Source organism: Myodes glareolus, chromosome 13, assembly GCF_982192425.1.
Source record: "Myodes glareolus chromosome 13, mMyoGla1.1, whole genome shotgun sequence".
Lineage (NCBI taxonomy): Eukaryota > Metazoa > Chordata > Mammalia > Rodentia > Cricetidae > Myodes > Myodes glareolus.
In genome coordinates, this window is record NC_142038.1 from 63,260,744 (window position 1) to 63,285,097 (window position 24,354).

Genomic DNA, 24,354 nt, shown 5'->3' on the forward strand with positions numbered 1-24,354 from the left:
CTACAGAGTCCTGAAAGAACATGAGTGCTGGTTTCTGAAGGGTATTTCAGAACCTGCTTAACTTAGGTATTCTATCAGGCTCAACACCTGTATTTTGATTTACACCTTTTTGGCTCTCAGAAAAGCTTTGTCTTTAAACAATGATCTTAATAAAGTTGGGAAAGAATAATCATCAACAGGGAGTCCTTTGCGGCCAGACCAACTTGAGGGGAAAGTACACATAATTTAATCATCAGTAGCTTCATGTGGCCAATATTGTCCATATTGGATAATACGGATATTGAACACTTCCTGAAAACCCGATATTCCCTTCCACGCACTGACTTGATTCAGCTCTCAAGATCTGGTTCACTGTAAAATTTGTTTGCAATTTTATCATGTATTCAGTCACTCTTTTCTCAGTACACCCCTCCCTAGCAGACTCCCCAAAGAACACGGCGGCTACAGAATAGTAGTCCTCCGGGGTTCCTAGAGGGACCCTCTCGTCCCCACTTCCGGGGGCGAGTGCTTCTAGTGGCTTCCCCGCTTCCCCATGCGGTTCGGGCTACCTGCGGAGCTAGGTGAGTGCCAGGGTGCAGCCCCTCGGCTTCAATGCCTTCCCCAGACCCTTCTGGTCGGGCCGCCATCCTCCCGTACACCCTTCCTTCTACCCCTCGCCCCGCGCCCGTCTCAGGAGAGCATGGAGCTGTGCCAGGCCTCTTCGTAGGTCCGCGGGTCGCCTGTCTCTCATCTGGCACCTCTGCTTGCCGCGCTTCCAGTTGCGGTTCTTTTGCACCGATTGCTCTCCCACTTACCGGCGCCTCCTGCTTGCTTATAGGGTCACACTCTTTGCTTGAGAACAAAGCCCGTTCCAGGGCCAGGTCTCAGTCATGGTCTTGGCTTTCTTTTATTAAACACTCTGAGAGCACCAGCTTCTCTGTAGATTATCATTTAAAATCGGTGACAGGATCTCACTTGTTGCCCAGGCTGACCCTGAGCTCACTCTAGCCCAGGTTGACCTTGAATTTGGTGAACTCCTGCCTCAGCCTCGCACAGAGCTCACAGTCCTGTGCTACCAGGTCTGGCTTTCTGTGATTGTATTCACTACTAGGTACATGTGTGCTTCTGTTTAACACATGTCCCTCCCTGCTGTTGAGTTCTGTAAGGCAGGGGTGATGTCCTGATAACTGTCCAGCCCCTAATATAATGTCTGCACACAATAAATATCAACAAATTTTGTGAAAGCCAGGCACTCTGGTGAGCACCCTGACTTAGTAATGCTGATGTGAGCAGCATTCAGCAGAGGCATCATCAAGAGTGTGGACTCCAGAGTCGTAATCCCAGTTCGCAGGTGGTGGAGGAAGGGAGATCACATTGTTAAAGGCCAGCTCAAAGTATGATACTCCGACTCAAAAACGAAACAAAACAAAACAACAACAAAACAAAGCAAAACAAATGAAGCAAAACCAAACTCAACAACAAAACAGCAGTCCAGATTACCTCCCAAGCCACATAGGTGGGACAACTTGGGTATTCGTTTCTCTTAGAACAGTTGAACTTATACTACATGCTTACGTGCTGTGAAGACAAAGTGACTTGAGACATTTAAAATGGGCTGATAATGCTGGGATCTACTACAAAGGCCCAGTGTGTTGTTAATTATTAAATGATCAAACAGGAACATTCTGACACGTTACTTTCAGGACAGATGCCTTAATAGTTAGTAACAGCCTGCCTCTTCCAGGAGAGGATTGCCCAGAAGGGTCCTGGGGATTTCCTCTTGGTTAGACTGATGGCTAGTTGGGGGCCATCATTTTTTTTAATATTTGTATATTTATGTATTTATATTTTTATCGTCCAGGCAGGGCTTGGACCCAAGGTCAGTGCCTCCCACCCCCTTCACCATTTCCTGGGTGACACCTGAATCCAGGTTTTCTGATCGGAATGGTTACTTTATATCCTCATGGACAAGCTTGCTTCCCCAGTGTGTATGCTAAGAAGTTGGGGTGTGGCCCTGAAACCCTTCAGTGCCTCTCTAGACTTGCCATCTGTGAGAGGATGGGAGAATCAAGAACCTGGGCTTGACTTTATTGATGTCCTTTTGGTAGATTTCCCAGTGTGAGGCCTATTTTGTAACTCACTCCTTGTGGAATGGGATTTGCCTCTTGCCTTGAGTATGTTACCAGGCCAGTTTTAAAATGTGGTTTTATTGTTGTTCAGGTGTGGTGAGACAAGAGGACAGGAGGTGATTGAGTTGGAAAGGCTAGATTTGTTCCTACAGTCCTCAGGAGACGGGCCCTGCCTTGACACGAAAGCCCCCATTCAGCAGGCAGGAAAAGCGAGGGGAAATGGTAAGAATTCTCTGCTTACCGTGGCAGTGGCGAGCAGCAGCTGCTGTTTGCTTGTTTGAGTCACTTCAGCGCACCCTGGGAGGTGGGGATTTTTGTGCTTGTTTGCTGCTGACCTTGAAGTGGTTAGGACAGGAAAGTGGTCCTGAGGGCGAGAGCCTTCCTGAGACCTTGGGAAGAGGAGATTCTGGGCCTGTTGGTTCCCAGCGAAAGGATGCTCACACCGAGTTGCTTCCTGCTGTGGGAACTGGGTAGCTCCGAAGGGGACTATTTGTGTGAAAGCATCGAAATAAAGTGTGTTTAATATACCAGCAGCCCGAGCTCCTATAGCACCTTGCTCTTTCCAGGAGAGGGAATGGAATCTCAGAAAAGGTCAGTTGCTGAGTAAAATCTCACCATGATTAGTAGACAGAGTATGATTGTCTGACTCCAACATTAGTGCTTTCGTGAGCTAAATTACTTACCTGCAATCTGCCAAATGCTCTGGAAATGTTTTCCAGTTTGTATTAGGTACCTGACAGTGTTGGCCAATGCTTCTTTGAAATTCTTTTTTGATCATGCTGACATTCACATGAGCGCGTACACATACAGACATGCGTGTGCACACACACATATGTATGTGCAGTTATATATGTATTTGTGGTGTATAATTTCATGTTATTTTTGGGTTGAGTGATTTTTGGCTCACAATGGTGAGCCAGAACAATATAGATTGCTATATAGTCATGGACAAGACCAGTAGTCCCATTAAAGCATTTGTATTATGTGTATCTGTGTGCATTTATGTACACCATGTGCAGGTGAGTCCCTGGAACTGGAGTTAAGGTGGTTGTGACCCCCTGTATGGGCACTGGGAACTGAACCTGGGTTCTCTGTAAGAGCAGTAAGTGTGCTGAACCATCTCCAGCAAACCCTCCCCACCCCAATAAAGTGGGTTGTTTTTTCCAAAAAGTGAAGTAGTTTGAGGGAAATGTAGTTCCCTTTAACCTTGTCTCTTACAACTCCTTGACTGAGTCAGAGTTCTCAGCACTGACATCTCAGGATCCTTTGTAGATGGTGTCACAGATGTAGTTACTGGGATCTGATTTCGATGCATCTGACTAAGCTAGAAGTCACCCCATTCACATCCCCAGTGAGTGAGATGAGGACATTAAAAACTCTCCCAAGCCACATGAAGGGAACATATGTAGCATTCTTACTAGTGGTAGATCTAGTCTTACTAGTAGTAGATCTAGCTGCCAGCCAGACCGATTGCTAGCTAGTGAGTGATGCACCATGGAAACCCGTCTGGCCCATAATGGTCTTTTTGTTTGTTTGTTTTATTTTGTCTTTTAGATTCTTTTATATTTCATTCATTTACATGTTCTGTGTACTAAGTGTTTGCAGAGCCCTTGGAAGCCAGAAGTGGACACTGAATCCTCTGGAACTGAAGTTACACACTGCTCTCAGCTGCCCTGTAGGTGCTGGACTTGATCCCAGGTCCTTTGGGGGAACAATCTTGATATCACATTAGGTATCAAAAGTCAAAACCAACAGCTGACCCTGATCAGTAAACACTGCTGTGAACAAAAGTTGGTCAGAGGAATATAATATTTTCAATTTGCAAAGACCACTCTGGTTACAGAGTGGATAACAGGCTGGTGGGGACTGAGTGAGTTTGGGCCCAGCAGGTGGTAAGTTGTGTGGTTTCACACATGGAAGAGCATTGGGGTGATAACTAGATTTGGAAGGGCAGACTCCAGAAGCAGGGAGTAAAAACAGCAGGAAAGAGTTCGAGAGGACTGCTGAGGTGTCAGCTACTGGCTGCACAGCCAGGTGGATATTCCTGTCTCCTGAACACAGGGTTTTCTGTTACTTTGTTTTGCTTTTCCCCCAAGACAGGGTTTCTCTGCATAGCCCTGGCTGTCCTTGAACTCTGTAGACCAGGCTGGCCTCAAACTCACAAAGATCCACCTGCCTCTGCCTCCTGAGTATTGGGTTTAAAGGCTTGCACCACCACCGCCTGACCTGAATCCAGGTTTAAGCTGGCATGAATCAGTTTGGTGGTTACCCCATGACTTTATGAGGTATAATACTATGACTTATGCTGCATCTAAAGTCCTTTCGAGAGTTTCAGGAGAATTCATGATGAGAATGAGCAACTGTAGGCAACTAGGTCTCGGAAATCAGGTAGAAATTGTAGACTAACAGATGGATATTAGCGGAAAGTGAAGGTATGGAATCTTGGGGAACGTGGGACATGAAGAGAGACAGTAAAGGGAAATGCTAGGACTAATTTTATGGGGAACACTGGAAAGGAACTGGAGGATAATCATAACATATTCTTTATTATTATAAACTCCCATCAGCCACATGCACCTGAAGGACAAGGTGTTCAGGCACAGGACTTGCAGTACAATTGTGTGAGGGCTGACGAGGTGGCTCAGGGCTTATATTGCTCTTGCAGAAGACTTGAGTTCAGTTTCTAGCATGTATGTTGGCTGGTGGACAACTTCCTGTAACTCTAGCTCCAGGGAATCAAATATCCTTTTCTAGCCTCTGTGGAAACTGCACACATGAGCACAAACCCATACACACACACATACACACACACACACACACACACACACACACACACATATAATTAAAAATAAATCATGACATTTCAAAAACTGAGTAATATACCAAACACTGGAATCAAAAGGCTAGAGACTAGTAACAGACTCATGATCACCAAGTGAAGAGCATGCATCAGTGTGCAACCCTGGCAAAGGCTGTGGCACCATAAACAGATCTGACAGCATGGCACACAGCATTTCTGCTTACATTTGAATTTCTCTGAGGTGTGTGTATAGATCAGAGGAAAACATTCAGGGGTTCTTTTCTTACTCTTTGTGTTCCAGGTATCAAACTTGGGTCATCAGACTTGGTGGCAAGTGTCTACTGTGCCATCTTGTCCTTCCACCCCTCTTTGAGACAAGGTATCACTATGTAGCCCTGAAATTTCTTAAATCCTGACTGACTTAGTAAGAACACAAGTAGTTATTATTTCTCTCGTACTAAAATTTAAGAGTTTGGGAGGCGTTTAAGAGGCAGAGGTAAGGAGGATTGTGAGTTTTGAGAATAGCCCTAGCTACATAGTAAAACCCTGTCTCAAAACTAAAATATATAAAAATATATGTGTGTATTTACATTTATGTGTATGTATGTATACACACATACATCTATACACTCACTGCATATATGTATATGCATATATATTTATTTATATGGTGTGCACATACATGTTATTTATCCCTGGCTTTTTGTGTATGTGTGCATGTTGTTTATCCCTGGCTATTTCTGAAGCATCTGTTAATATTTGTCACAGCACAGAGGAAATGCTGCTTTGAAGGTATCTCAGACCTAACTTTCTTACTGAATAATTCAATATATGGCACAATCATCTTCTAGCCACTAGAGGTGCCCAGAAACCTGAATTCTCTTTCTTTAGATTCTCAGTAGGTTAGAACCCACTATGTAGCCTGAGCTACCTGGAATTCAGTCTTGCCTCAGGCTAGTAAATGTTGGGATTACAGGCTTGAGAAACTATACCTGGTCTTGGCTCCTCTATCTTCCAAACCTTTATCAAGTAGGTCTCTAAGTCTTGTTCAGTTTCTGTATCTTGGGTCCTATTCCTCAAGCCATTACAGTCTCTCACCTGAATGACTGTGGTCCTGTCTCTTCTGCATACCACTCTGCCTGGGAGACAGACATTCCAGCCATGTTGTGACTTTGGCTCAGACCACGGATAATTTGGCTGTTCTGCTTTAGGTATGTGTTCTCTTAGTATCCATTAGTGTTCCAGGGTCTGGCATAGACTTTTAAATGTGGGTGCATACAAATACCTGGGACATTTACTAAAGCCGTGGAGATCTTGACGGAATCTTTCATAGGGTTCATCTTCTGTGGCTAATTGAGCTATACCTGGAGATGACAGCCATTGGTCTGCTAGCCCTAAGCCACCGTCAGCTTCTGCAGTGGGCCATGTCCTCTTACCCATTTGTGTCACTCAGATCACATTCCTCTGAGATTTATCTTGCAGGCTGCTCTCCCTACCTCTTCTGGCCCCTCTCTCTGGTCTTAGTCGGTATTTTCTTTGTGTTTACGTCCCTCTGATTTCATGCTGTTTACCTGTCGTTACTCCACACTGAACTCAGAGGCCATTGGAAGAAAACTTTAACGTGAGACTTGTTTAGCAGTCTGCATAGCACACAGTAGATTTTTAAGTATTTGTGAAAAAATGAAGGGAATTTTCTGCTGGGACTTTCAGTAAGGAATAATCTTCCCTTCTTTGTGCATTCATGGACATTTCCTGTGACCCCATCCAAACATTTTTGCTGTCATTACTAATTTGCAAGAACAACCAAGCTTGATCTGGGCAGTCCATTCCAGAATAAAAACAGCTAGTGATTGAATGTCAGGCAAATTCAAGATGTTTGACTTCTTCATCTGTAAAACATAGGGATGGTATTTACTGCACAGTGGTATTGCTGAAATCCAATAAAATAGCTCTTGTCAGCTGCCTGGCCCATGAGTTCCTGAGACTGTAACAGGGCTAAATACTTTGCATGCAAAGTCCAGCTCTGCTGTTCGTTAGCTGTGTGCCTTGGTCATCTTATGGTCCTCAGAAGCCTCATTCGGAGAATGGACAAATCATGATTGTCCTTAAGGAGCACTATTTTATTATCCCTAATGTTATTACTGAAGGTCACATGATTGCAGCTATACTAAAATTTTGTCACATGTTCTGAAAACAATCTTGAATAATCTATAGGTTATCATTTGTATGTATCATTTAGCCTGTCTTCTACACAGGCACAGTAACTAGCGAGTTGCATACTCTGCAGGCCAGTCTCTCCCCCCACCCCCAGTGGTGTATACCCAGTGGCTGTCCTCCATAAACATGTAGGTACATTCTGAGCATATGCTTTCCCTGTGTAATGTGAACACTGTCCACCTCCTCTCTGCCTCAGCTAGGTAGTCTTTTCAGATTGTCTTGCCCAGGATGTTCAGAGAGGCCACAGCCTTGGCCTGTCCTGCTCCAAAAGGACAAAACAGACTCAGCTTTGTGAAAGTTGAAGAAGAAAATGTTTGGAGGCAGGACTTCAGTCTTCAGGGAAACCTCCAGAGCCAGGAGGTTTTCCGCCAGCAGTTTAGACAGTTTGGCTACTCTGACTTCACTGGGCCTCGGGAGGCTCTGAAGCAACTGCAGAAGCTTTGTCAGCAGTGGCTGAGGCCAGAGGAGCGCTCCAAGGAGCAGATCCTGGAGCTGCTGGTGCTGGAGCAGTTTGTGGCCATCCTGCCCATGGAGCTGCAGGCCTGGGTGCAGGAGCACAGACCTGGAAACGGAGAGGAGGCTGTTACCCTGTTGGAGGAGCTGGAGAGAGAATTTGATGAACCTAAACAACAGGTAAGAGGTAAGGGTTTTTTTTTTGTTGTTGTTGTTGTTGTTGTTGTTGGTTTTGATCTAGTGTGGGTTTTTTGAGAAGCCATTATGAGTAGCACTGACTCAGCTCTTGGGAACTTAGCCAGTTTCTGCCTCTTGGTAAATTAATTATTCACCCATTAGTTCAAGTCATGGGGTCTGTAGTGTTGTTTTTTTTCTAGTCATCTGAAGAGTTTTCTGGCTCTTCTGCCTTGTCCATCACTGTTGGGTGATTCTCCTGTATATCATTAGTCACAGTGCTGGTACTTGTTATTCTAGGACACAGCTGCTGGCCAAGAAATGACACTCATGGGAACACAGAAACCTCTGAGTAGCCCACTGCAGTCCTTGGAGGACCACTGCAGGAGTGAACTCCAGAAGTCTCAGGTTTTCCATGAGAGAGATGAGGCAACCCTACCATTTAGGGTTGAGGATGAAGGTGAGGACTATCAAATGTGCCAAGACTTTCTGTCATCTCTACTGTCACTAAGTATTGTGGAAAATCCTGCTGACTTTGAAATATTCTTCTATTGGCTCAGCCTAGAATCTGAAATTTCAATATAATTTTTAAAATTTGGATTAATAATTAGTCTTTCATAAGATTTTCTGATGCCATATTCCAAGCCTGATGCTGTTTTCAAAAGTATTTTTTGTCACACTTATAAGGAAGTATCTAAGAAGGACAAGAATACTGTCAGTGACTAAAGTCTCATAATAACTTGGAAAAGGGAAAACGTAATATTACAGATTGTAAACTGCAAGCCAGATGTTGTGGCATACACCTATAATACCAGGACCGACTTGAAAGGCTGAGAGGTAGGAGGGCTGCGTGACCCAGGCCAGCCTGGACTACACAACGAGATGGTCTCAAGAAGAAAAGTAACAGAGCATTGATCACTATGTAGTCTCACTAAAAGTCACACTCTAGAACATACAGGACTAAGGTGGGAAGTCCTCAGAAGAACACACGTGTGAGAGGTGCCATGTTTCATCTGCTCCTGCTAGGGCTGACATCTGATCTTGTTAGAGAGGTACAGTCACAGACAGAGGAAGAGATGTGCTCTGAAATGCTCAGCAGGCTAGATCCAGTAGAAACCACCTTTAGGGTACTAAAAGCCTGCCAGGAAATTTGACTTAGCATAAAATTTTCTGGGAAGCTGCCAAGGTGGACAGTTTCTTTGAAATGTATTAAAGTGTTTGTTGTTGGGTGTCCTGCATGCTCTAGGAATGAACAGAAAGATCTTCCTCACTGTCCTTCTAACTCCCTCAACTGATAAAACATACATGCTAGCATAATGCCAGTATTATAGATAGGACAATGATAGATTTGAAATAAGGAGGCAATAAATCAAAGTATCAGAGATGCCAAGGATAAGAGCCAAAAGGACTTTTACGTTATTGACAACATCCATATAGATATCAGCCATCCCAGGTAGCTGATGCCTGTTACATCTGCCTCTGATTTCATTTTCACCAAGCAATCTTGTTACAGTCCTATGAAGCTTAATTATTAAGAGAATGCCTTATTCAGTCAAATCTATGTAATTTACATTATTCTTATTACAGTTATATTATATAGTTACAAGAGGTTGGCTAGTATGAGTCCACCCTAAGAGGTAAATGTGTTGTATGCTGATAGAATTAGATATAAGAGGACAGAAGCCTGAAGGCCTGACCTTAGACCTTGGCAGTTCACCAAAGGAATCATGTAAGTTATCTACTGAGGTTACTTTAGAAACACCCACTCAACCTTACACATTCAAATGCATTTAAAAAATGGTCTTATCATATTGCCTTATGGGGAACTATCTACTAATAGATTGTCTGTATTAGTTTTTTGTTGTTGTTTGATAAAGATATTTATTTATTTATTTATTTATTTATTTATTTATTTATTTATTTTTGAGACATGGTTTCTCTCTGTAGCCTTGGCTGTCCTGTAACTCACTCTGTAGACCAGGCTGGCTTCAAACACAGATTCACTTGCCTCTGCCTCCCAAGTGCTGGGATTAAAGACATGTACCACCACAGCCCAGAATCTGTATTAGTTTTTAATCAGTATAATGAGATACCTTAAGCAGTTAGCATTATAAAGAAAACTGCTTTATTTGCTCATACATTTGGAAATTTAGGGTTGTGTTACCTTCATTGGCTCATTTCTGGTTAGGGTCCTTTCTGTAACATCTATCATGATATTGGTTATGAGAGTACAGACAGAAACGTGTGATCACATAAGAGCAACAGCAGAGACACCAACTTAAGCTCAGGTTTTTAGAACAGTCCTTGCAAGAACTAACCAGTTCTCAGTTTCCATGAGAAACATCTTAATCATCCTAGTAGGCCTGCCCTCGTAAAGGCTCCATCAGTTGCTACATCACTATACTGGGGACCAAACTCCCAACAAAGAAGCTTTAGAGAACAAACAGCATGCAAACCTAACAATGTCTAAATCTTTTAGAACAGATATATCCACCCCTCCCCCACATCCCTTTCTATCACTGTCTTGGTTTTTTTGAGAGTCTTGCTACATAGCCTTGACTGTCCTGAACCTGATACTCAATATGTAGACAAGGCCTGTGCCTCTGCCTCCTGAGTGTTGGAATTAAAAGGTGTATGCCACACTTGGCCCTCTACTTAGTTTTATTAAGGTCTTGACAGAGTCTAATTTCCTTTATTGTATCATTGGTTGAAGCTCTTGCTCTTAGTACTTTAGGATGTGACTGTACTTTTTGGACAGAAGGTTACTGTGTCCCTTATCCATTATGCCTGCTGTCTTTTTGGGAACAGGGAAAAAATTGTTTTTCTGATTTATGCAAATGTTCCCTGGTCACATCATTTCACTTAAAATAATACTTATTTTTATTGTTTTGTTTTCAAGACAGGGTCTCACTAAGTAGTTTTGGATGTCTTGGAACACAGTGTGTCTACCAACCAGACTTGCCCGAAACTCACAGAAATCCACTTGTCTCTGCTTCTTGAATACTAGGACTACAGGCGTGCACCACTATACCCATCAAGTGCACTATTTTTATGTCTTTATTATATACTAGTGTTTTGATGGGCATTTTATTTATGTATTTTTTTTGAGACAGGGTCTCAGTATATAACCCTGGCTGGCCTGGAACTCAGAATGTAAACGAGGCTGGCCTCAAACTCAAAGATCTATTTGTCTTTGTCTCCTGCACACTGGGATTTAAGGTGTATGCCACCACCTAGCCTTTTTCCATAACTTTTTAAAGATAAGCACCACCTTGAATAAGTGTCACTATAACTGTTATTTCTTTCTAAATGCTTTGTGTCTTTTTCTATTGCTTATATTGATTTGCCCTATTTGGAACCTGCCAGAATTTGCAAATGCTATCTTGCTTTCTATTCCCTGCCCACCTCCCTGTGTCCAATATTTATCTATCCCCCAAACATTTTATATTATCACATGCCCTCCTACTTTGTTAGATGTACTGCTGATCTACAACTCTTAAGACATATTATTCCTGATTCTGTATAACCTCTTCTCCTTTTTTATGTTATCTAACCTAGAATCATCTCTTCCCTTTCTGGTTTATGACTGGTATTACTGTTTATCAACTCTAAGTATTGTTTTCTTATTCAATCGTCAACGTCTCCAATACTTACTTATGTTCTTTGTCCATTTTACTCTCGAGTTCTATATAGGGAATTGTCATTCTCCCACCCATATCCCTTCCCCAGTCCTGGAGATTAAACCCAGGACCTTGTGTTTGCAAGCACTATAAAATCACTGGGCTGTATGTCCAGCCCTGGTATTTTTTTTTTAAACGTATTAGTGTCTGCCTGCATGTTTGCATATGCACTACCTGCATGCCTGGTCCCCACAGAGGCCAGAAGAGGGTGCTGTATCTCCTGGAACTGGAGTCAGAGATGGTTATGAGCCACCAGGTGGGTACTGGGAACTAAATCAGGGTCCTCTCCAAGAGTATGCCCTCTTAAATCACCAAACCAGCCAGGTCTTTGTGAGTTCAAGGCCAGCTTGGTCTACAGAGCTAGTTCTGGGACAGCTAGGGCTGTTACACAGAGAAACCATGTCTCAAAGAAAAAAATCACCAAGCCATCTCTTGAGAAGCAGCACTTCCCCTTTTCCTTTGGTTTAACATAAAAGAATGACACACCCTATTCACATTTTTAGATAGCAAGATGGTGACTGACAAAGTACTGACAGCAAAGCAAGAAGTTATTGACCGTGTTACATCAGTGGCCATGGCATCTCCAGGAAGACTTCCTAGGGACTCTTCTCCAGTACAGATAGTTGAAGAAACTATGGGATGTCTGGACAACAATAAGCAAAGAGGAAGTGATGATGCAAGCAACAAAACGAGTCCACTTTCTTCCCAGGAAAGCTATTTCAGTCTGGCAAGCTTTAACAAGAAACCCCCCACAGAACAGAATACCTTCGAGTGTGATGAAGGTGAAGGAATTCTCAGTCTAAACTTGCACGGTACTGTACTGTCCAGAACTCACACAGGGAAACTGCTCTATGAGTGTTTGGATTGTGGGAAAGCTTTTTGCCATAGGTCAAAGCTGATTAGACATCAAAGAAGTCATACCGGAGAGAGACCTTATGCATGTAAAGAATGTGGAAAAGCCTTTGGTTTCAGAACAGATCTTGTTAGACATCAGAGAATTCACAGTGGTGAAAAACCCTATAAATGTTGTGACTGTGGGAAAGCTTTCAGGGGCAGCTCAGGGCTCATTAGGCACAGGAGAATTCATACTGGAGAGAAACCTTATGGTTGTGAAGAATGTGGCAAAGCCTTCAGCCAGAGCTCCACTCTCATTCAGCATAAGAAGATTCACAGTGGAGACAAAGGCTATGCATGTACTGAATGTGGTAAGGCTTTTAGGAGAAGTTCTGTTCTTAGGGAACACGAAAGAATCCATACTGGTGAGAAACCTTACGAATGTAACGAATGTGAAAAATCCTTTAATCAAAGCTCAGCCCTCACCCAGCACCAGAGAACCCACTCTGGGGAAAAACCTTATGAATGCTATGAATGTAGGAAAATATTTAGGCATAGGTCAGGCCTTATGCAGCATCAGAGAGCACACACCAGAGTTCAACTCTGTGGGTAAGAGTTGTGTAATTATGAAATGTAAGGAATTCACTTTGAAGGGGAGATTCCACAAAAATTATAAGTTTCTTGACAGCAAGACTTTTTCTTTCCAGCCTAGTTCAATCCTGTTAAGAAATCCACACAAACAGCTTACATATTGGAAGTTTTATCTAGATCTTGTCTGCAAAGACTGGTAAAAAGACTGACCCACTTCTGAATGAGGACTCTCACCAATATGTTCTTCATCCATTCCCCACTACAGATAGAACTGTCATTGAGCACCTTCATGTGAGTCCATTACTGCGGATCCTGCAAGATCTCCTTATAAAATGGCAAAGATCACTGTCCAGCCAAAGTGTTTTTGTCTGGCAGGAGTGCATTTTTTTAAATTACTGAAGTCTGAAATGTTGAATTGAGGCTATGGAATGTCATGTCCTGGATCGGTCTAATATCTGAGGAATGGAAGCTGTCTGCCCCACTGCCAGTTCTTTCAACCCTGAGCTTCCTGTTGTTGTCTACTTCCTTATTGGTACCTCCTGGGCTTAACCATTGGGAGAAAGACTTGATCACTGTCCCCTCAAAATTAAGGGCTAATGGAATATACAAATTTATTAATCAAGTAATTCTGATAAGAGTGTGGCAATAACTTTGCCAGATAAATGTTGGAAGATATTCAGAGATGCTTTACCTGGTTTACAAATTAACTAAATATTTCCTTGGGTGTGATATCTCATTTGAGACCTAAAATACAGAAGTTAGCCTGGCTAATGGCAGAACAGAGGCAGAGTTCATATAATACATACGTGGAATGATGAGAAGAGAGGATCTGGAGACATTCCTGGTTCTTCAATTCCTGCTGGAATTTTCTTTGATTCCAGTTTAGAAGCCATGTTGGTTTCTTTTGCAGTTTGTAATAGCCTGAGTTGGATAACCTGTTTCAGATCACAAGACTTTTATGATCTGGAAGTATTCAGTTAGCACGGTAACTAGTGTTTCTAATGTAAAATCAGACATGTATACCAAGGAAACAGGCATACACTGGAAGCTGAGGACAGTGAAATCTGGAGTCTCTCAGCGTTAGGTTTGCAGATGGTAAGCCACTTGAGGGAAATACACATTGAGTCAATCTCTCAGACTCTACAAAACTTTAATTTGGCAGTTTTAATTAACCCACAATTGCTGAGGGTAATTTTTACTTAGGAAAATGCACCATTTTTGAAGGTTTGGTAATAACAGCTATTGTGAATAGAGGAGATAAAATTGGATATGGTTCTCACTTCCAAAGGATGTGCAATTATGTAAGATCTGACTTAAAGGGATAATTCAAGTGGACAGTAAATTCTTTCTTATAGGTGACAAGCGAATTAGTCAATGTTTTTAGTATCATTTAACCCTTTTTCTAATTGCGAACATTGAAAAGTATCAATCATCCATAATTGTTACCCATAGCAAAGTTAACTTTTGAATACTTCCTACTAATGTTTTTCTATAATCCTAACATTTCTGGTAAAAATCTCTAGTACAATTTTTTTTATAATTTTAATATTTTGTTTAATATGCACTCCAGTTGCTTAGTATCAGCATGTAATGGAATGTATTGTAATAAAATTGAAATTTTAGTTTTGCTTTTAAATCATTCAGGTAAAAACACAATAGGAGTGGAGTTAGGCTGGAGGGTAGGAAGGAGTGTAGAAAAAGGGAAGTAGCACACTTAAGTTTCTAGTTCCTGGATTAAATGAAACAACATGGAGCTGTGACAGCCAGACTTGAGTTGCTGGAGTACTGGAGTGAAAAACCAAGACCCTTTTCAATTCATACATATACAAAGTCCACCAAGACAGCCTCCTTCAGCAGTGCTAAGTGCTGAGAGAGACCTTTGGTATGACATCATTTTCAAATTATGTGCATGTGAATGCAAATGCCTACAGAGGCCAGAAGCAGGCACTGGATCCCCTTGGAGTGGAGTTACAGGAGGTAAACCACCCAGTGTGGGTGCTGGACATGGAACTCTGGTCCCCTTTAAAAGCAGTACCTGCTCTAAGCCATCTCTCTAGTCCTATGTTTTGGGTAATTTTGAGACGGTTTCATATGAAGCTTAGGCTGGCCCAAGATGTGACTTCCTCTTCAGCGGTTCACAAACAGAAGTAGGTTATTAGGTCACTGTCAGATGACTTGGAAACTCAGTCCTCTCAGATCTAGTTGCAGGCTGTGGCATGAGGGAGGAAGGTAAGTTCCATGTGAGGCAAGCACTGCTTTACAGACTGCCCTGGAGCAAGAAGAGCAGAGCAGAGATAGAAGGGCACTGGCTGTTTTCCTTCAGAACTTCCTCTCAGCTGCTGTTGGTGTCCACTCATTTCATAAAGACTGACACTGACTGTAAGATCATCTTCAGCTCCTCTAACGTGAGAATACAGATGAGCTCACTTGTTTATGCCTGCTGAACTCATGGGAAAGCACTAATGACAGGAGCTCTTAAATACTTACAACTTGCTTCTCTGAGCCATAAATCTTTATGCAGGAAAGTTAACTTGCACAGGAATTTAGAATTTGAAGGGGATTCTTTTAATATTATGAAAATACGTCTGCATTGATTTCATCAACAATGAAAGATCAGAGTTAAGTTAGTTAAAACTTGAGACAGGGATGTCTTAGAAAGGAAGTTCTTATTTTCACTATTTTGGGCTTTTGTTCACTACCTGCTCTGCCGAGGGCTAGGAATCTAGAAATTAAGCCTGGGGCCTTACACATGGTAAATTTATGCTTTATAACTGAACTATATTCTCTTGCCCCTCCCTCTATAAGCAGTGCTAGATTTTGCATAAATTTTAAATAGATTTTAAATACGAACATAGCACATTACCTGTAATTTCACCACCTAGAAGTAACCAGTATAACATCTTGACATTGTATATGTCTGTTATTTTTAATGCATAATATTTTACATGGGTTCATGTTGTATATGTGTATTTAATATATCATGAATGCTTAACATGTTTTAACAGCTTGTAAGGCTGCATTGTCATCCTTAAGTATATTTCTGGATAGAATGTCAAAGTCCAATGCAGTGCTGAAGGCTTTTGGTACTGATTGCCAGAGGTAATGCATTCACAGTTCATTAGCAGCAAGAGTCCTAGTATGTTCAAATTCTTGTTAATTTTATATGGAAAACAAATCCAATATGACTGTAAATTCTATGACTGGACATATGTGTATTGTTCACTAGCACATCTGTGATTTAAATGTTAGTGGGACTTTTTCATGGATTGTATAAAGTGTATATATTGTAGTTGAGTTAAAACTCTGGACCTTTTGGCTATGATAAACATCATCTCCTACGTGTAAAATATGATTTGTACTAATGACTAACACATACACAAAACCCTTGGCAAATACCCGTTACATTTCCTTCTGATCCTATGTAAGAGCTCTAGGGTATTTTTCCCTTTTCTAACATTATCTACTGAACATCTACATTAGGCATTTAGTTTGTTACATTTCTATTGGTTAGTACATACTCACCTATAAATGTCCAAGACAGCATTACTTTTGTATCCTTATAAAAATTATTTTTGTTTCTACATAGATTTGATTTTGTTAAGGTATATTATTCCTCCAAACCATTAGGCCTTTGAATTGACTTTTTTACCCAGTGTTTTTGAGGTGGTCCCATCATGTAGCTCAAACTGACTAGGTATGCCTTTTGTCTCACTGTTGAGACTGCAGGGATGACAAGGCTTCTCGAGCTGATCAGCTTTCCACGTTGCACCATGCACCAGCATTAGGATACTCTTCCTGCGGGGCTCCTCAGAAGAGGGCAAGGCCCACCAAAATCAGCATCTATACTGCTCTAGCATTGCAAGGCCCACCAAAATCAGCATCTATACTGCTCTAGCATTGCCCTTAAAATTTTCAGGATACTGCTAAATATTGCTGACATAAGACAAAATATGTGCAGGGTAATTGGAGAAAAAGCCAAAGACCCAGAAACGGAGAATTTTTGAGCACTTGCGCAAGGCAAATTGTGCTTAGGTGGAGAAACGGCAGCATTAGAAACAGTTGCTATGGCATCTTTTAATGCAGCAACTCCAATATTGTGTAAAGAACCCAAAGAATCTGCATCTAGGCTGTTCTCTTATATATTGGATTCTCTGTAGAAGTTTAAACATTGTCTCAGGTTGTGCCGAGAAACTACTGATTAGCCCTTACCATTAGGTCACACTGACCAAGGACTCTAGGTTTTTACTAATTTATTAATAGAAACTTCATAGACTCACATGCAGTGCTTGAGAGTCTGGCTGTAATCATATTTCTCACTGATAGGATGCCAATTTTGAACTCAATAGGTAATGTTCCATATTTTGTTCCTAGTGTTAAACAAACAAAACAACCTCTTTCATTGTAACCTGGCCTTCCTTCCTTCCTAGTTAACTCATTTTTCATGTCATTTCAGTATCCTTTATCCAGAGTTCTTCACAAGAAGGAAATAGGGAAAGTGCAGGGCAGTGGTGGCACACACCTTTACTCCTAGCACTTTAGATGCAGTGGCAGAGGCAGGCAGATTTCTGAGTTCAAGGCCAGTCAGCATGGTCTACAGAGTGAGTTCCAGGACAGCCAAGGCTACACAGAGAAACCCGAACTCCACCCCTAAAGGTTGTAATAGATGACCATACTAAAGTGTCATTACCTGACTGGTAATGGCCATTAGACTGTGGAAATATCTTTTTTCATTTTATTTCTAGTCACTGGCACAAAGCAGGTATAAAAAAAATAACAGAACTGACCACTTGCCTAGCATGTGAGGCCCTAAGTTCAATACCCAGCATATGGGTGGGAAATGGACAGGGCCCTCAGGTTGTCTAAACTAATTTGTATCTTTTTCTTCTGAAGCTCAGTTTATTTTGGGCCTGTCTTGGGATCAACAAATCATCAGTGAAATTGTTTGCTCACTTTTCTTGTTGATTGGCTACTGCTGAGTAAACAACTTTTGAATTTCTTAAGCAGTCTCTCATGCCATCCATATTATCTGATAGAATCAGATGTAGTGACAGACAGGATGAAGCCTTTTCCCATGATGTTCTCATAGAAAATGAGGTCTCAATATTACGTTACTTTTTTTTTATTTTCCTGAGTATTCCTAATGTTAAGAGCAAAGCTCAAAGGAATGGTCCTTTATCTTGCTCTGGTCAATCACAGGAAGTTTCAAAGAAAATTCGCAGTAGCATCGGGAAGTGCTGCACATAGCAAGTTAGACTGACTAAAGACCGTTTGTTTTTTAAAAACTACCTTTGTGGAATCCTGTTCCAAAGTCAATGTTCTGGCTAATATAGAGAAAAATATACTATTTATGAATCACTGTATTAAGTTACTTAACAGCGTGGACTCTCTGATGGCGCATCAACACTGATCTGTGCCTAAAAGCCTTCCCACATTCATTACATATATAAGCTTCATCCCCAGAATGGATTCTCTGGTGCTGAACAAGGGCTGAGCTCCTTTTGAAGGTCTTGCCACAGTCATTACACTGGTAGGGTTCTTCTCCACTGTGAATTCTCTGATGTCTGATGAGGTTTGAGTTCAGACTGAAGGCTTTTCCACACTCCCTGCATTCATAGGGTTTCTCTCCGCTGTGTATCCTCTGATGGGTGATCAGCTCTGAGCTCTGCTTGAAAGCTTTTCCACATTCACTGCACTCATAGGGTCTCTCTCCTGTATGAATTCGCTGGTGTCTAATAAGCTTTGAGCTCTGGCTGAAGGTTTTCCCACACTCATTACACTCATAGGGTTTCTCGCCAGTGTGAATTCTCTGATGTATAATTAGATAAGAGCTTTGACTGAATGCTTTGCCACACTCATTGCATTTACAAGCTTTCTCACCTGTATGAATTTTCCGATGTCTAGTGAGGGCTGAGCTCTGATTGAAGGCTTTTCCACATTCATTACATTCATAAGCTTTTTCACCACTATGGATTTTCTGATGAATAATGAGATATGACCTCAAGCTAAAGGCCTTCCCACACTGATTGCATTTATAGGGCTTTTCTCCAGTATGGATTCTCTGATGCTGTGTCAGAGAGAAATGCTGTTTAAAACTGTGCCCACACACATCACATCTGTAAGGTCTCTCTTCTGGAGAAACTTTCTGACATGTTACAGAGTTGGCACTTAGAATTAAGCATCTTTGAGATTCATCATGATCTCTCTTTGATAAGGATTTGTGTGTGAAGATCACCTGACTAAAGCTACCCCTATGGAGAGGGGAGCTTCTCTGCTGCCACTCTAGACTGCCTTTGTGCTCACTAACACCTCTAAGTGGAGGCTCCCAACAGAGTCCCGGGGATTTTTCTTCTGAAATGTCATCTTCTGCTGTTGTTTCATTATTCTTAGAATCTGACATGGTAAAAGCAAAACAAAACAAAATAAAGTTAGTAAAACTCCAGAATTTACATTGCTTCAGCTACTCTCAAGTCTTCCTGTGTTCCACAGGTTAGCCTGACACTTCTGGTCTCAAAGGATTCTTCCTATCCAACTTTCCAAGTAGTTGGGATTATATGTCATCTCCTCTATGGCTAACTTAAGTTACTTTTTATGTAAGGTAAAATAGACCCTTCTAAGGGTCCACTTAGAAAGATGTCACTGTTCCCTAGGGTCTTTTCTCTTTCCCAGTGCTAAAGCCTACATCTTCCTTTAACTTTCATCTTTTCTTTCAAGACATCAGCTGGACAATTGCTCATTACTTTTCTACTATTTTCAGTCTCTTTCTAAATTGACTTCCCATAATGATTAGGGTCACCTGGGAAGAATGTCTCAGTGAGGCTGTCTAATCAGGTTGGCTTGTGGGCATGTCTGGGGGAGATGTCTTATGTTAATTAATGTGAAAAGGCCCAGCACATTGTGGAGTGTATCATTTCTGGACATGGGTCCTGGACTGTGTAAGAGTGGAGAAAAAGAGTATAGCAGCAGCATGCATGTGTTCATCCTTTCCCTGCTCTTTACTGTGGATGTGACTAGCTGCTTCAAGTTCTTGCTGTCTTGACTGTCCTTCAACAATGAAATATAATCTGTAATCATGAGGTAAAATAAACCATTTTCCCCTTAAGTTGCTTCAGCCAGGATATCTTACCATAAAACCCAAAAGAAACCTAAGACAATCCCACTTACTAGCTTAAGCTCAAGTCACTCCCGCCCTCCTTAAAAACCAAGCTTTCTGCCTATGTATCTGTTGAGTGGCCTCACATTTACAGTAAAATTTCTTGAAACGGTTTGTCTAGAATCATTGCCATTCTGCAGTCTGGTCTCTAGTCTGCCTTTCTCTTGAACTCTACTGCTCCTTGGCAGCAGTCCTGTCAAGGTCACCACATCATAACTGTATAACTGAATGGGTACTTTTGGATCTTACTGAGAGCCACACCTCCCATTGTTCTAGTTTTCTTCTTGAGACAGGGTTTCAATCTACAGAGCAGGCTGGCCTCCAACCAAGGGCAACCCTACAGTCATCTAAAGGCTGGAATTAAAAATGTGAGTGCCCCTCCTTCTCTCCCTGTTGTTTTAGATTTTAGGGCTAGTCACTTGGAAACTATACTCCTTCAGAGTCTACCCTGAGTTTTCTGTATCTTCACTGTTGAAACTCTCTACCCTGGATTTCAGTTAGTATTTGCACTTAGGCTTATGTCTTCTCAGATCTTCAGTTCTACCTTGAGACTGTCATATTGAATTTTTGCTTATATTTATACCCAAATGCACCATATCAAATACATCAGGTTTTTTTTTCTTTTACAAACAGTACCATTATTAACCACGTCGTTCAAGACTGAAACTTGATCACATTCAGATTATTCTCATTCACGATCTGCTTTTAATGATGATCATCTACTGTAATGCACTTTGAATGCTGAGGAATAAGATTCAGCTTTAATCTTCTCTATGCCTCAGAGTAGCACAGGTTTCATCATTCACTATAGCCTCTTGGATGCCAAGTGTCTAATAAGCTTCTAGTCTTGCCTTTCTCAAATCATTTCTATACTCTGCAGCTGAGTTCTAAACTACACTTCCTTGTCCACTACCCTTCAGCTGCACCCTTTACACACAGGATCTGGACCAGTGTGACATAAAGACTGTAACAACTGTGCCTCATTTTCTCCTTTAGATTTTCTTTCATTATACCTTCCCTTATCAATTCTCCAGTCAAAGTACTTATAATTTCCATAATGCTTTGTATTCTTACCTTAATGGCTTTAATTACCTATTTACCTGGCTTTCTCTATTCTAGTTCAAATTACAGCTTAGATGTTTCTTCCTCCAGAAAGTATTCCTTAAATATTTAATTTTGTTGAAGATTTATTTTATTATTTTATGTGTATGGGTGTTTTGCTGGTATGTATGTTATGTACCAAGTGCACATATGGTGCCAGAGGGGTCAGTAAAGGGTGTGAGATCTGGAGTTAGACAGTTGGTTGTAAGCTGCCATGAACTCATATCCCCTGCAAGAGTAGCCAACTCTTCAACCCTCCTTGAATCTCACAGTAGGTCTGGTGTCACTAATGTGCTGCCACAGTACCCACACAGTGCCTACATGCATTCCATAATTTACTGCACTAGGCTGCATCTGCTTTTCTCTGTGGGAACCACTCACGGAGGCCTCAAAGTTACTTGAAGATGAAAACTTATCTACCACAGTAATAGACATTTTTAGCAGTCTTCAAAGTTATAAAACGATTAAGTGAATCAATGACAGGGTCATACAAGGAAGATACAAGGGGGTCACTGAATACACAGCTGCTGAAGTGAGCACCTCTGGTTTTGATAAATACAAGTGATATTCACATGCAACACGTTTATAAATGTAAGTCTGCATTTTCAAAACCAGAGGCCTAACTTACATAAATCTGAGGATAAAATTTCTCTTCTTACCACTTTTAGAGGAAGGGCAAGGTTTCCAGGATTTCAGCTGTGTTTTCAAAGGCCGGACTTGGATGCTTGTGGAATCCTGAGATTCTCTGAGATATGTCAAATCTTTCCATGACACTGATGGTCCTTGTGGACTATCTGGGACCTGAAACCAGTAAAATATGATTAGTAAAAATCTTGAACAGGTTAATGAGGTCACTGTCACAGATGAAGGAGGGGTGGTAGAGATAGGTATGTGCTATTGTTATATTAAGGTTGTGGTTCCTGAGAGAATTTTAACCAGATAAGATACTACATAATCTAGGTTGCATTCCCCCCCTCCCCCCCAAAAAAAACCCATCGTATCTCTGTTCCCACCTGCTGCCCTGGATCATCAAACTCTTTCTCCAGATCCTCCAGCAGACTCACAGCTTCCTCACCACTTCCTGGGCCATGCTGTTGGACCCATACCCTCAGCTCCTCAGGTAAGATGCTCAGGAACTGCTCCAGCACTAGCAGTTCGAGGATCTGCTCCTTTGTGTGCAGCTCTGGCATCAGCCACTGATGGCAAAGTTCCTGGAGTCGGCACAGAGCCTCTCGGGGCCCGGGTGTTTCATGATAGCAAAACTTCCTGAACTGCTGGCGAAACAATTCTTGGCAAGATTGGGTGCTTCCATTCTGTTTACAGTTCTGATTCCAAGAAAAGCTATCTTCTATTTTTACTAGTATTAATTCTTCTTCTTGATGATCCTGAGGTTTTAAAGTTGAAATTGCTCTGGATTCCATAGCCATTCTGGGCTGAAACAGCTTATAAAAACCTTAGTATAACTGAGCTTTGTGCTTGGGGGAGGATCCTACAAGATATGAAAACACTATTAACTTACAGCATAGAAAGAAAAATCTCTAAAAACCTGTAATATTTAAAGGAAACAGGCTTAAACTAAATAACTCGACAAAGAATTAAGATCATACCCCTACTGTGTAGAACTCCTAATTACAGAAAAAAATGTTTAGAAGTGTAAGACTGCAATATTAATATGAATTACATTGTGAGATTATTTCCTTTTCAATCATGTTTCAGTCCTGATTAAATTCTTTACTCCATATATAAAGCAGAACTCTTTTCAGTGCTGGTAATAAACTCACAGTCTACTAAGCTGCATCCTTGTCCCCCTTCAACAGTGCTGGGACTTGAACTCAGGCCCTTCGCCATGTGAGACAGCATTCTATCACAGGGCTACATCCCCAGTCATAGAAAATTTTAATAAAATACAGGTTTCAGATTCAGAAACCTTTGGCAGATTTTCCCCCCTTTTTTGAGACAGGGTCTATGTAGTCCTGGAACCTGATATGTACATTGGGGTGCTCTTGAACTCACAGATCCTCCTGCCTCTGCAGTGCTATGATTAAAGGCATGTAACATTATGCCCAGCGTTTGGCAGAATATAATGCTAGCCTAATTATCTTTTTAGTTATTGTTTTTTTATAGCACGTAGTGTTGGTGTATATTTAAGGTAGCAATATTTAAAAATTTGCATTAAACATGAGTTTGTTTAAATAAAATATTGCTGTATACTTGCCGTTTGGTTCCACTAGTATACTGAAGTTTTCAGCGAATGTGGAGGAACTTACTGTGTGTGGGCTTTGTTTTGAGCTAGTATTATAGAAAGGTTTGGCTTATGAATGAATTTAGTGAGGATTTCAGTAGCTGTAAAATACTTGACTTGGGTTAAAAAACATGCTATTATGGATGCAAAAAGTCAATTTAAGTCCGCAAAAGCTGAGTATTCTAAATTCAATCGAAATATAGTAGTAATCACGCCCTAGATTTGGGGCTATGGAACGAACATGACATGATGTGAGCGGGTATATGCAGAGTCCTGTATGTCCTTTAATTGTTAAAACCCGGCCCTGAGCCCCCTCCCCACGGGACGGAGGCAGCGAGCGCACCGTCCTGTCTCCCAGCTTACACATCAACCCAGCCCCATGCCCACCAGAGGATCCGACCCCTGACAAGTAGCTTAAGTCACACCACTCCCGTCCCCTACCGGTAACGGAGCACGGGCCACCCATTAACTCAGCCTGAAACTCCCTTCCCCTCACTGCCTGCCGCGGCCTTCACGCCCGGTCGCCCGGGGCTCTCTCACTGCACCTCGGTTCCGAAGACACCGCCGCTCGCCGTCCAGGCTAACCAAACACCCGCCACAAACCTGGCTTCCTCGGCAGCCCGCAGCTCTCACCCTGCTTTTCGCTTCCGGGTTACAGCACAGCGTCAGCGCGGGCCTTAGGGGCACCACCGGGCAGTCCCGCGGAAAGCAGCGGTCGAGGGCCTCAATGGGACGTGCACAGCCTCTCCTCCGACCTCGCGCCCGCTCGGGAGCAGCCCTGGCGGCGCACAGCAGCCACAATAGACCCGCTGCGCGTCCCCGCCCCTTCCGCTCGCGCGCGGCTGACTCCGTCTGTCCCGCCCCTTCCGCTCGCGTGCAGGCCCCGCCCACATGGAGGTCTTTCTCCGGCCTCCACCCGCCAGATCCATTGTCCCGTCAGTCCCTTCTCACTCTCCCTGTTTCCCCGTTCCCTATTCATGTTTTCCTGCCATGACAGCGGTTTT

General features: G+C 42.1%; 2 protein-coding genes across 8 annotated transcripts; one reads left to right on the forward strand and one right to left on the reverse strand.

The window, feature by feature from the left end:
• Positions 1-4,635: 4,635 nt before the first annotated feature.
• Znf397 (zinc finger protein 397) lies at positions 4,636-24,169 on the reverse strand. Of its 5 annotated transcripts, XR_015734731.1 has the most exons (6): positions 23,954-24,169; positions 22,122-22,597; positions 21,768-21,909; positions 18,735-19,247; positions 13,664-13,792; positions 4,636-7,687 (listed from the first exon to the last, which is right to left on the reverse strand). XR_015734731.1 is itself a non-coding variant. In XM_087896225.1 (5 exons), the coding sequence occupies exons 2-5, from the start codon at positions 22,533-22,535 to the stop codon at positions 13,740-13,742; spliced, it is 1,122 nt and encodes a 373-aa protein (XP_087752351.1). In that variant the 5' UTR covers positions 22,536-22,597; positions 23,954-24,169; the 3' UTR covers positions 12,715-13,739. The 5 variants fall into 5 exon arrangements, 4 of the variants coding, with proteins under 4 accessions (XP_087752351.1, XP_048298580.2, XP_048298577.2 ...); XM_087896225.1 differs by lacking the exon at positions 4,636-7,687 and having other exon boundaries at positions 12,715-13,792; XM_048442623.3 differs by lacking the exons at positions 4,636-7,687; positions 13,664-13,792 and having other exon boundaries at positions 17,576-19,247; positions 23,984-24,167.
• Zscan30 (zinc finger and SCAN domain containing 30) lies at positions 7,354-16,204 on the forward strand. Of its 3 annotated transcripts, XM_085700056.2 has the most exons (4): positions 7,354-7,758; positions 8,053-8,212; positions 11,936-12,214; positions 13,123-16,204. In XM_085700056.2, exons 1-4 carry the CDS (start codon positions 7,354-7,356, stop codon positions 13,254-13,256), a joined length of 978 nt encoding a protein of 325 aa, XP_085556182.2. In that variant the 3' UTR covers positions 13,257-16,204. The 3 variants fall into 3 exon arrangements, with proteins under 3 accessions (XP_085556182.2, XP_085556181.2, XP_085556183.2); XM_085700055.2 differs by having other exon boundaries at positions 11,936-16,204; XM_085700057.2 differs by lacking the exons at positions 11,936-12,214; positions 13,123-16,204 and having other exon boundaries at positions 7,354-7,765; positions 8,053-8,183.
• Positions 24,170-24,354: the final 185 nt, after the last annotated feature.

What these genes read in the sequence shown, in the direction of transcription:
- Zscan30 (XM_085700055.2), top strand. Translation starts at nt 7,354, where the DNA reads ATGTTCAGAGAGGCCACAGCCTTGGCCTGTCCTGCTCCAAAAGGACAA. An exon ending in TTGATGAACCTAAACAACAG is followed by an intron (nt 7,759 to 8,052) that starts GTAAGAGGTAAG and finishes TTGTTATTCTAG; the next exon opens with GACACAGCTGCTGGCCAAGA. An exon ending in ATTTAGGGTTGAGGATGAAG is followed by an intron (nt 8,213 to 11,935) that starts GTGAGGACTATC and finishes TCACATTTTTAG; the next exon opens with ATAGCAAGATGGTGACTGAC.
- Znf397 (XM_048442623.3), bottom strand. Translation starts at nt 22,535, where the DNA reads ATGGCTATGGAATCCAGAGCAATTTCAACTTTAAAACCTCAGGATCAT. An exon ending in TTGATGATCCAGGGCAGCAG is followed by an intron (nt 21,910 to 22,121) that starts GTGGGAACAGAG and finishes TACTGGTTTCAG; the next exon opens with GTCCCAGATAGTCCACAAGG. An exon ending in TTGCCCTTCCTCTAAAAGTG is followed by an intron (nt 19,248 to 21,767) that starts GTAAGAAGAGAA and finishes TTACCATGTCAG; the next exon opens with ATTCTAAGAATAATGAAACA.